The sequence below is a fragment of the Mycetomoellerius zeteki genome, unplaced genomic scaffold, assembly GCF_001594055.1.
Source record: "Mycetomoellerius zeteki isolate Tzet28-1 unplaced genomic scaffold, Tzet1.0 scaffold228, whole genome shotgun sequence".
In the NCBI taxonomy this organism is placed as follows: domain Eukaryota; kingdom Metazoa; phylum Arthropoda; class Insecta; order Hymenoptera; family Formicidae; genus Mycetomoellerius; species Mycetomoellerius zeteki.
Window position 1 is genome coordinate 262,270 of NW_017257203.1, and position 12,280 is coordinate 274,549.

At 38.4% G+C, this 12,280-nt stretch overlaps 1 protein-coding gene across 2 annotated transcripts in view; it reads right to left on the reverse strand.

Moving 5' to 3' along the window:
* The window catches only part of LOC108723343 (muscle segmentation homeobox), a 72,038-nt gene extending 69,951 nt beyond the window's left edge, over nt 1-2,087 (reverse strand). For both annotated transcript variants that reach the window (XM_018449041.1, XM_018449040.1), the window contains exon 1: nt 417-2,087. In XM_018449041.1, coding sequence (XP_018304543.1) covers nt 417-1,797 — 1,381 coding nt within the window. In that variant the 5' untranslated portion in view covers nt 1,798-2,087. The remainder of the gene's footprint in view (nt 1-416) is intronic.
* Between the last annotated feature and the right edge of the window lie 10,193 nt (nt 2,088-12,280).

Here is a 12,280-nt window from a genome sequence, read left to right on the forward strand (position 1 = left end):
ATGTATTTCTTCGAATATTAATACACGAACTTCTGCGCTGGATAAACAATGATGGTAAATTTTGATTAATCATATTATTATGCAGTATATTTGCCGTTACATTCCCATACGAAAGACTGTATAAAATACGCGGAATTTTGATGAGATCATAATGCGGATTGTCTGTCATATTTCAACGACGATGTAAATCATCGTTCCTGCTATGACAAATCGAAGCTTCGTTGTACTGACGCGTTACATAGGCGATTGCCAAAGATTTCATTATAGCACATCTCGACAAATAATTTTCCCAAATAACTCTTAACATAAATTCACCTTACGATGAATTGCCATTGTCCTACAGACATGAAGCAAAAAGAAAATAAACTTGCATAGCGCAGTACACGAATATCGTTCAAACAATATTGATAACTTACCCGAGGAAGGCCTGTCCGAATATCTGGTGCAGTAGACCCACGCTGGCCATAACATCTTTCCAGGATCGGTTGCTCCAGTCTGGTTGGACGTCGTGTTCCCAGCCGAAACACCGGTAGGAGAGGCGTTCGTCGTTGTCGTTTCCGAGCTGCTTCTCTCAGAAGTGTCGGAGGACGACTCTAGAAAGTCCTTCGTTAGATCGATCGGCCTTGAAGACACTTTCTTAGGCCGGGACTTCTTCAGAGAGATAGGATCCGTGATTCTCCTGCCGAAGTCCGCTTTTAAAATATTATCTATACTGAACTTTAGGCCCGCCTGATGCTGTAGGTTGTTGTTGTTGTTGTTGTTATTGTTGTTGTGATGATTGCCGTTGTTGCTAATACTATTTTGCACGCCATTCGCGGAGGGCAAAGTACGCCCGTTCTCCTCCCTAGCGCTGGGCGATGCTGGACTACCGGAATCCCGTTGCAAGAGTTTGCTGACTGACAGCCGGTGCTGGTGCACCGAATTCGCCGGTACATGCTGTACCTGCGAGCCCTGATGCAGATGCGTGTGGGCGTTCGCGTGATGTAGATGCTGACTGTGATGCGGCATCAACGAGGTAGTCTCCCGCGGATCTCTGCAAGCAGCGGGATGGAGAACAGGCGTCGTTGCTTGAAGCCCGGTGACCGTCATGGCCGACGGTGGTGACAACGAAAGTCTCGTTACTAAAGGAACGCTTATTGGTGTACGATGTAACCTTTCTACAGTGGGATAAACGATTTCGTGACCTAGGCCGTGCTGAACTCGCGCCGTATAGTCAGAAATATCAGGTTCCCTAGAAGAATATCGAGTAAGAAGATGTTGCTGATGATTGGATTGGTATCTAGGTACGATAGCCTCTTGTATAGCTTCCGGTCGACCTGGAGACGAGGCGGTAGCCGAGGAGGAAGCTGGAGATCTGACGGAAGACGCCGTGGGGGACGATGGTGGTTGACTGTAACCAGGTGGACTTGGTGCTGGAACATGATTATTTGACGTACGCTGATAATACAGATCATTGCAGCTGGCGGAGCTGGAAGGCGATGGTGTCGCCGACGTTCTCGTATTTTCCTCGTCACGGAACTCGCCCCGGCTACTTGCCGATTCCTGGTCGTACCTCATAGAGCCGCATACACGCACTCCAACCACGCTAGTTGGCGTCGGTTCGCTGCCAACGCTCAACACTTCGCTCGTATCGCTCTCACAATCACTTTCCGCGTTGTTACATTCTGTTCTCCGTGTCTGATCCGGTTTCTCCGCGTCCTCCTGGTCATGATCCAGTCGTGAGATCAGGTGGCTCGATCTGATCTCCGGGTCCGATGAGTCCAGACACATTGGTGCCTCCGAGAGTGTACTCGACATTTTTTACCCGAAGAAACACCCACCTTGCACAATAACAAGCTTTGTTTTCTTGATCCGATCACAACGGAACTTTTGTAGGCCGTGTTTTCATGATGCCTTCTTCTCCCCGTAACGTTTTTTCAAGAATTAATCATAACTCTCTTTCAATACTTAATATCATTTTTAATGATCCGTCTAGCACTGATAAATGTCATTCTCATATTTGTACATATTTTTATCATTATCTGTTTGAGTGTCACAATTCTTTTCAACATACATGATTGATTAACAAGCTCATAATCTAACAACAGGATAATTCTACTAGGAGAATTTCTCTTCACAATGTCACACTTTTGACATTTACTTCGACCTCTTGCGAGTTTTATACCGGCTAAATAGTAACCTCACTCGGTTTCATTCCGACGGATAGTTTCGCGCAGACTGTTTAGTCAATATTTATACTTCATCTCACTTTCATTTTCGACGTATCCCTAGTCCGTAAGTTTTTTGACGATGTTTACACCATAAATTATTTTGAACAAGTTTGTTGCTCATCTATAATACAGATGATCTTAGTTGGAATTCCTGGAACCGAATCACGGTGGTTCTATTGTCGCTTACAAAGCGCAGCCCTTCAAAGTCTCGCTGTAGTAGTCTAACACAATGCACTTTCACATGTTTTCGGATTTTCTATCGATTGGACGTTCCTTGGGCGCCATACAAAGGTCACTGACGTTCTCAAAGCGACGGCAATGCATTGGATGCGTCTCCGTTGTACTAGTTAGTCCACGATCAGGACGAAAATAGCGTCTGTGACGAAAGTAAGAACGTCAGAGTCAGTGGATCGCTCCAAGTAGATCGCGCCGATGAAAACGTGGAGTCCTTCGCGGCGCTGGTAGACGCGGGTTTCGACGGAGCCGTAGTGCGACGCCGTGAAACCGGACCGGGCCTGGTTGTCCAGTTGGTTGCCGCGGAACGTCTGCGGCGAGGAAGCGGCGGGAGGGCTCGCGATGGGCGTTTCTGGGTGTAGACCTGTACGCGTACACGCCTCCCAAGGTGACCCCGAAGGGACGAGGACGCGGGTGAGGGACATGATCGCTCGACATCTGGTGGCTGACACGCGAACATGCTGCAATGAAACGCCCTAACTCGCCCCACTCGAATGAACCGACGTCTCGTGGGTTCGCCTCATAGGTGGTCACCACGTCCCACTTCTTGCCGTGATCGGCGGCATCACCCTACCTCGCGCCACATCTAGAAGGCTATCCTTCTCCTACGCGCACGCCTCACTCGGTCGATCCCCACCCAGCGTTGTTGGATAGTAGAGGTCTATTGGAGCGGCTGCAGCCGTCTCTCCCTCTCTCTTTATTCGCGGACTTTATTCCGTCGCGACTCGCGGCGTGTACCCTGCGTTTCTTCCGAGTCCTGTATCTGCCCATAGGTGATACAGCTCGCCGTACTATTCTGTCCTTGTCGACTCGTTTATTATCGGTGTCTGTTCCTCTTGCTTTCATCCCCCACCGTTTACTTCGCCAGTTGCTTCTCTCGTTATTCTCTTCGTTTCCGTCTGTTTCGCCTTGTAGGTACGTTTTACGCATGCTCTTTTTGATTCCTCTAGTTGCTCATATATGATTTAACACTTAGCCTCTACCACGCTTAAAACAGATGATATCGTTGCATTTATCTTGTTTAGTTATATGAACGTTCTACACATTTTCAGGTCTGTTGAACTTACTCCGACTTTATTAGTTTCTTCCATCTTCACATTTATGCTCTTCCACGTTATCTTTCGCTCGTTACTTTTTACAAACGAGATAAAAATATACTCGCCAGAAATAAATTTTTACCCAAGATGGTATCGAAACTATAAATCAGGTGAAATCGTACACTTGGATCTAGATGTGTCTATATATAATGAGATCCTAATAATTACGGGGAAGAAGAACTGAATGAGGGAAGTTAAGAGAGCAACTCTCGCGTGACATGGAAATGCAAAGCAGATAAAGGCCGCGAATCATCGGTAGCAATGGAATTACTCGACTATCGATTCTCCGCGATGCATTTCATTCTCTTGGAGAAGCCGAGAAGGTAGCGTGCATTCAGCTCGTGAATCATGTATTCATTTTTCGCTCGGCCAGTGAGGAGCTTGGGCGCGCGTCAACATGATCCCGAAGCGATCGTTAAAGCTCATTATTAGTCGATCTTCATGCGGATAAGGATGTAACGAAGGTAAAAACCTATCAGCTTGTAAATTCCAATTCTGCAGATTGGATTTTGTATACGCCGGAAGATTAATCCTATGTGTGTGCCATTTTGCAGTCAATATTACCTGCTCATATAATCATTTTATACATCAGTATAATATTCTTAACATTATAAATATTTAATTACACAACGAAAATTTTTTTTAAATAAGACTGGACATCTTATTTCTTATTAAAAACTAATAAACTGTGCAAATTGACTTCTTCGATAACTATTAAAAGTAATATATTTAAAATTAACCAAGCTAAATTAATACTTTTATGTAATACGTATCTATCTGGATGTACTATAAAGAAAACGAACCAATTTAAGTGAATTCTATTAGTTAAAGAAATTTAACTGTCCCCAGATGCACTTTCAAGAACGTTCTTTTGTATCCCACTTCCTTTGTATCTCGCTCTTCATCTTCCAGCAAATTCATTTTATTCTACAATACTAATTCAGGAACGTTATCGTTTGCGGTTTTTGATGTGTGTACGTATAATACTTCTCAAGTCATCGCACAAATAAAAATCTGTTGATGTATGCTCGGTCATCATGTAAGCTACTATAATGACATATTATTAGCGACACATTAACAACTCGTAAATTTCAATCCGACAATCACCGAGAAGTGAGCGAGAAGCAAGACCGTCAAAGATAAATTAATTTATAAATTAATTTATAAATTCTTCCCATTGGATTATTCATTGCCGTTATATTACGTCGCATTAGTTGCGACAATAAAATTATATTTATTCTTTGTCACGAAAGGTGTATTTGTTTCGTTTTGTTTTTCTCTTACTGAAAAATTGAAATATAAAATAAAATTCTAGATGCCATTACATGTGCTTATTTCTTCTGACATATGTTAGTTCTGGAATATATTTCGCGTGTACGATATATGATACGCATTTGCGTGTCTGCTTTGTTCATCCTTTGCAACCATTTTTCATTCTTTCTATTACAGTTTTCAACAAACATACGATGATCTCGAAAGGTATAGTTAAACGGAGATCGACGGGATGAAGAGAGAATGCGTTGTAATTTAGGTAAAATTGACGAAAAGGGGGTATTCGAGCGATATAAAAGAATCGAGAACGTGGTAGTTTCGCCGGAACGTACGAAGTACGTAATGATGGAAAAAAGACGTCTGTTAACAGCCGCGATCGCAGAATTAAGGACGATATCCTCGCTCGCAGCATGTACTTCAGCCTCGAACTCGTTACCGTCGGCTGGCTTCGTAAATTTCGTTAACGCGGGCTACCCTGCAATGCCCTGCATTCCCGCCTTAACGAGCGTCCACGCGCTCGTTAGTATCCCTAAGGCCTTCGCTTAGGTACACCCTGTAAGTTAGCCAGGACTTGCTGCGTCCGCTAATTCGTAAGCGGCTACTCTCATTCGTCGAGAGGATGCAGCTCGCTCTCGTGGAACAAGGTGATGCATCCTTTCCCAGGGGCGGATTTGCAGTGCCATATATTGTGTGCGAATCTGCGTCGCTATCTTCATGGATGGAAAGCGTCTCATTTCGTGAGTTGATCCGCTGTTTTCATTACTTTGCTGAATCAATTAAGCGAAGTTGATATTTTCCAAGACAATACCTTTGGTCGTTCAATCGATTATTCCTTTTTTATTAAACAATTGGAATAACTTAGAAAGTTAATACAAAGTTAATATTCGCACATTCTAAATCGCCGAAATAAAAATATTTTCGTAAATTATTTTGCAGATATTGTACGATCTGGTTCAAATAAAATCGTGGTTCAAATAAAATCACGATTTTATTTTAATTTAGGCACCCGTTTATAATGATGTTAAAGCTGCTTCATGTTTCTCGAATATATAGAGCGATTTTTTAATATTTCTTTTATTTATATATTAGATAATTAGATTATATATTTTTTTTTATCGTAACGCTGCAATCCAATGCCGCGTAACACGCGCGCGCATCCTTCATAGGAGTGAATCAATCTGCATAATTTACACCTTAACGCCCGAGTTGACTAATTTTATGCTACTGATTTTTATCTGAATCCCAGATTTTATTTTAATTGTGGCAACCGTGTTATTTACGTTCCGTATAGATACGAGTCCGCTTAATGATACAATAATTTACACCGTGCGAAATTAGTGATGCATAATAAGGCTGGGAAATTCTTTTTAACGTGATTTATGACGCATCCGTGTGAAGCGCGTAATATGCGGCAAACTAAAATTCTTTCCGTGACATACAAAATTGCGCTGCACAAAGTCGGCGCTGCCGTGGAATATCGCACATATAATTTTTCGTTTATTTTGATTTATGGCTCAGTTCGTGCAGTTACAGAAGTCTTAATGTTCCAAATCAATTAATGACGTGAGTATTTCTTTAATGGAAGAAATACTGAGCATTATCTTTTAGTTTAAGATTTTTTATTCTATCTCTAATTTTTTATATAAACACATAAATGTTGATATCTATCTTGATACCTTTAAATATATACGAAAGACTTGGAGTTACTTAATAAGAGGCTGCGTCCCTGTTACTGTGCGTACGTATCGATTTCTCGAGTATCAAGCTGCCCGGCAGCATTAGCATGGCAAAGAAGGCGCCAATTTGGCTCTGATAGCGGTCTGCCATAAGAAACAGGGAAGGACACTATTCTATCGCGTGTTTTGTTTTAAGTTGTTCACTTCTTTTTAGCTCTTTATTATAGCTTGCAGTGTCTACTTTTCTATTTAATAACGGTGATATGTCAGTGCACTTGTCATTTAGCAAGAGACTATTATTTTCTCCGTCTAAACCCACAAACATACATTATCGATACGACATGATTGAGTTTAAAAATTGGCCAAGTCACGAGAGACTCGCCGCTTACGCAATTAATTGAAGCAAACTTTATTCAGATCTATAGATAGAAAATTCTTCTTTAATTAGTTCCCCTTCGCACATAGATTATGAAGAATTAAATCTTACAAATCATTAATCCGACTCGCCTGACAGTCGGGTTAGAGGGAACGGTCGTAATGTAATTAAATTATTATTAATTGGACATTTAGATAGAAACGCGATGGACAAATTGCCCGTCGTTTGATAAGGCAGATACACGGAATTGCACCACATCGCAATAATGAACATCATTGCCCTCGCCGTGCGTCGCTCAAGACTATATACAGAGATAAATTACGGAATTCACAATGGAGTCTTTATCAGATTTTGTTGGGTGCACGTCGCTCATTATTAGGAAACTTTTCTTCGGCGAAGAATTCGTCCGGCGAAAACGTCATTTGTAGTTAAATAATCGCGATGTTGCAAATTGCTCCGGATCGCAATAATGCACCGCGCTGCAGGCGCTAAATTTCGTGGGATCACGCGAGAAGACTCGAGAGCTATATTCGCGAGGGAAATCACGGAGGTGCATCTATCAGACTTATCTGACGGGGAAGTACCTCTGGCAAACGCCCGACAATCTTATTTATGGTTTGCAATGAGAAACAGACAGCCGTGATCAACGAAACGATTCGATTGGAAACGATATCGTTTAATCGATCGCATTGTCCGACGAAGGTAAAATATTTTTTACAGAGTAAAGAGATGATAAGATAACGTGTTCATGGCCGATGACACTTTTTTCAGGCTTAACAAACAAATGATTGCTGAATAGACCGCTATATTAATTATTAAAAAATTCTTACACTATAAAAAAAATGATATAATATATAAAGTTACAACAATTATAGTAATTTTTGGATCTAATATTAAAGGTGTATATACTTACACAAATGTAAAATTATAACTTGCAAATAAAATTATTCTTTCCTACAGTAATTATAATAATTTGCAAAAGTAAATTTATAATTAAAATTAAGTTTATAGAAATATTTACATATTAAGGGGATGCTGGAATGACCAAATTATTACATTACAGTCGTATAAAAATCTTCGACTGAACGGAATAAAAAACCTTTTACAGGATTAAAGTAGACACAAAATTAGAAGGTGGTGCAGTGGCTTATTGTACTAAAATCGAAAAAAAGTTAAAACATTTTTAACATTTTTTTCGATTTTAATATAAAATCCACTGCACCACCTCCTAATTTTGCGTCTACTTCAATTCTGTAAAAAGATTCTTTATTCCGTTCGGTCAATTCGAAGATTTTTATACAACTGTAATGTAATAATTTGGTCACTCCAGCATCCCCTAATTTGTCAATGAATTTTTTGTAAGCTATAATATTGATATATACGATCTACTGCCATTATGTTATATAATATTTAAAACATTTACACAGAAACTACAAAATATATTACTGTTACTACATATAATTTGCCATCTAATATAAAGATATATTTACACAATTAAAGATAAAATAATTATCTCTTTTATAAATTTATAAAAAAATATATTGTCTGTATATTTCTCGTGCGTCAAAAATGATCAGTGATATTCTTAAAAACTTTCTTTATATGAACTCTACAAGTTACAGGCTAAATCACCGGCCAATGAAAAGAATTTGATGCTTTATTTTATTTTCGCGAGTCAATTTATAGCCGCGCGACCGTGCTTTTAAGTCATCAGTATTTTAATGGTGTCCCCTTTTAAGATATACAAGAAACTTTGGTACGTGGCCCAGAGAACGCGATCGCAGCCAAACGTAACTTCCGCCAGGCGCTATCTCGGCACTCCACACCTCTACTTTATTTAGGCGTATGTAAGCGAAGTGCGGTGCCGAGCTCACACACGTGCCACGGCATGGATACACACGGTGGCACGTCAAGTAAAACAGATACATATGCGGGCTCTCGTATGTATACTATGCGTACGTGCGGGTCGACGGTGTATTGGTGATTCGCACCCGGTAAAACCCCGCCTCTCGACTCCGTATCGTGCGATAACTCGATTACCCGCGATAACCGAGTATTTATTAGCCTGTGAGATTTCATTTTGATATCCGCCCTTTTCCCCTTCTTCTTCTCGTGGTTCTATCTGTCTCTCAGTTCTTTACCTTCCTCTTCTTCTTACATTCTTACCCATACGCCTTTCCCGAATGAATGAGAAACGTTCATGAAAACCGTTTTGGAGGTATTATGTTTTCGGAAGTTGTTTGGAAGAATAGAAAAAAAAACGGATGACCTCTAATAAATTTTTTTAATTCATTTTTGTATAATAAAATAGCTATGTAATTCTCTAAAATAATAATTGATTACGGATTATTATTATTGTATTATAGAAAATCCACAATAATAGCAAACTTATATAATGTTTCTTTTAATATAGTTTACCAGGATGTTTTTCCCTTCTCTCTTTCGCAGAATAATTTTATCTGGACATTATTACGAAATTTGTCTCGGAATGATTTCTGCACATTTAAAAAGATTATTTTATTGAAATTAAATTGGTTTTACAAGAGGTCGTGCGCACAAAGAACGATCGATCGTGATATACGTATGTATCGAATTACGAGCGCGGATTATCGTTGGGCGAGGATCAACGCTCTGCTGGGATGCACGATAATTATTTCTGCGTTAGCCATAATTATTGTCGGGATGGCAATTAATTCTTGCCGGAGCGGCAATTAATTTATTGTGGCTTGATTAATTACCGCATGGAAGGCGAGCGAGACAGTTCGTTACTGCGGATGATTGCCCTTTTGCTGCACAATAAGGTCCATGGCTGGTAACGCCTCTTTTTGGAAAGAATTTGGCGACATTGAGATTTGGTTAATGCACACAAAGATAATTAGGTCACAAACAAATAGAATCAATCGCGATAACGTGTGATATTTTTTCTCTTTTTTAATAACATTAAGTAAAATCCAATTCTATATCAAAGATCATTTTATCTTATATAATATAAATCCTTACTGAAAAAACTTGTTATTATAATATTATTCTTTATATAATTAATAAATCTATTATAATATAAGAGAGAGAGAAGAATATATTATTTATATATCATTTTATATTTTGATGTAGAATGCATATTAACATTGTTTTCTTTTCATTTTGTATCTAATACATAAAATTGTACAATGTTCAGTCTTTTTTGTCAACCAATTATCTCTAAGTTTAAACAAATAGTGCGCCATATAAATTCAGCCATTAAGATCCATCCTGTTCATCACTTCATCTTATATCTTATAAATAATTAAAGCGGAAACTGTCCTCGAATAATGTTTTTCTCATGTCGGCTGAATCGAGAACCGACTGTTCGGCGATTAGCGCGTTTTTTTTTCGTTATCGAGGGATCGAACGATAAATGACGGTCACGGTTCATCTTGCGGATGAGATATTGCAAGGAGTTTTCACTTTTCATCGGGGGCATCCCATTTACGGGCGGCGATTGACCGACGTTTTTGGATCCATCTCATAAGACGAATGCGCTGTTGGAGAAACACGATTTGTTCCGTTCCGTGACCATTATGACCCGAAACATCTGAAATTTTTCAAGATCAGTCAGGTAGATCTCAGGCTTTCGTCATGCCGGTTTCTGGATCCTTTCGCGAGCGATCACATATGTCATCGTGAATAGCATATACATTTATGAATATATATAATATAAATATATAATATATGTTATTGTAGATTATATGCGATTACATATATAATTTTACTGATTAAATAAAATGACACATATATTTTAAATTATTATCAGATAGTAGAAAATAAACCATAAAACGGATGTAAATTAAAATATAAAATAAAACCAAAACTTTATTATTAGGAGAGAGAGAGAAAAAGAGAAAGGAGATATAAATATAACTTTGATTAAAACAGTTGCTTCTCGTCTTAAGATTGCACCAAAAATAAAATGTAATTTCAGAATAAATTCTTTAAATTTTTTTAAGACTGGTTGAGATAAGATCGCTTTTAACTTATTCGTTAATATCATAAGTCATTCCCATTAGTAAGAGGCTAACATTGTATTTATACGAGGTACGAACGTCAGATAAGACATGTCAGAACGCAATCTTCTTCTATTATTTATTGGAAACCTTGATACACTCGAGCTTAATCATAAATATTATGAGTCATGATACAACACTATATTTACAGATAATTAATCGAGCAGTTGATTCCGGATACTTAGCTTGATGCTCAAATAACGGAAGGGAGAGGGGCACGGGAACTTGGGATCAATGTGTGGAGTAATGAGAATCGGAGAGATGCTGTAATGTTAAATTATACGAAACGTGTAAAGAGGGGAACAACCAGGAGGGGAAATTAATATTTCACACACAGTGGCGAAAAATCGCGCGAGGTTCGGCAAATTTCTGAATAAATATTAAGACGAGAACTGAGCTACGCGACTCTTTGGCGGGGCGGTCTTGTAAAATATTATTTAATCCTCGCTGGCCGTACACCCGATGCGATTCCATGTAATTTGCTTGTGTTCTATTCTTCTTCTTTCTATTATAGTATAGGGTTCGCACCTTTGATGCTATGTATATATAAGTATTATAAACCTAAGCATATTCGTTTGTTATATAATTGATATTCAGTTAAACCTTAACACATTATTCACGAACATTCAGGAACGACGAGATTAGGTCGCCAATTAAATAAATAATTTAATTTTTGTTCATGCTTCGTGTTGTAAAATAAATATATGCATCGATTAAGTGCAAAACGACATAAAGTTATTTGATTTCTAAGAATTATAAAATGGTTTTGCTTTTCAAATGTTGTGCAACGATATATTTTGATTATACGTTAATTTAATATACGAGAAAACTGCAGAAGAGTACTTTTTTTTATACGTATTTATGTAAATATGTTTAAAAACAAATATATTTATATTAATAAGATTAATTTCTCTTATAACGTTTTTATAATTATTTTGTTATAAAAGATAATTTTTAATTAATACTTTAATTGGTGATGTTTATATGTTTCGTTTAACTTTGTTAAATTGAATATTAGATATTCTTTCTATTTATTCATCAATTCACGTATTAATTAATTTATTAAGTGAATCGGTAGCAAAATTTATTTTCACGTTCCTGAATATGGCGAGTAATGTCATAGATAGACACATATAAGTACTGAATCTTATCAACGGCAATTAAGCGTCGTTACTGACGTTACGTTCGTTTTGATCTCTAAATGTGCCGTATGCGAGATCAAAAAAGACAATAAAAAAAAAGAAGATACCATGTCGATCGCAAGTAAACTGTGTTAAATTACCGATCGACGCAGTAAAGATCGAATTCCGTTGAACGCACATTCGGCACCGAGATCGTAGCAATATCGATGATTTCTACCTCTATTTATCGATGA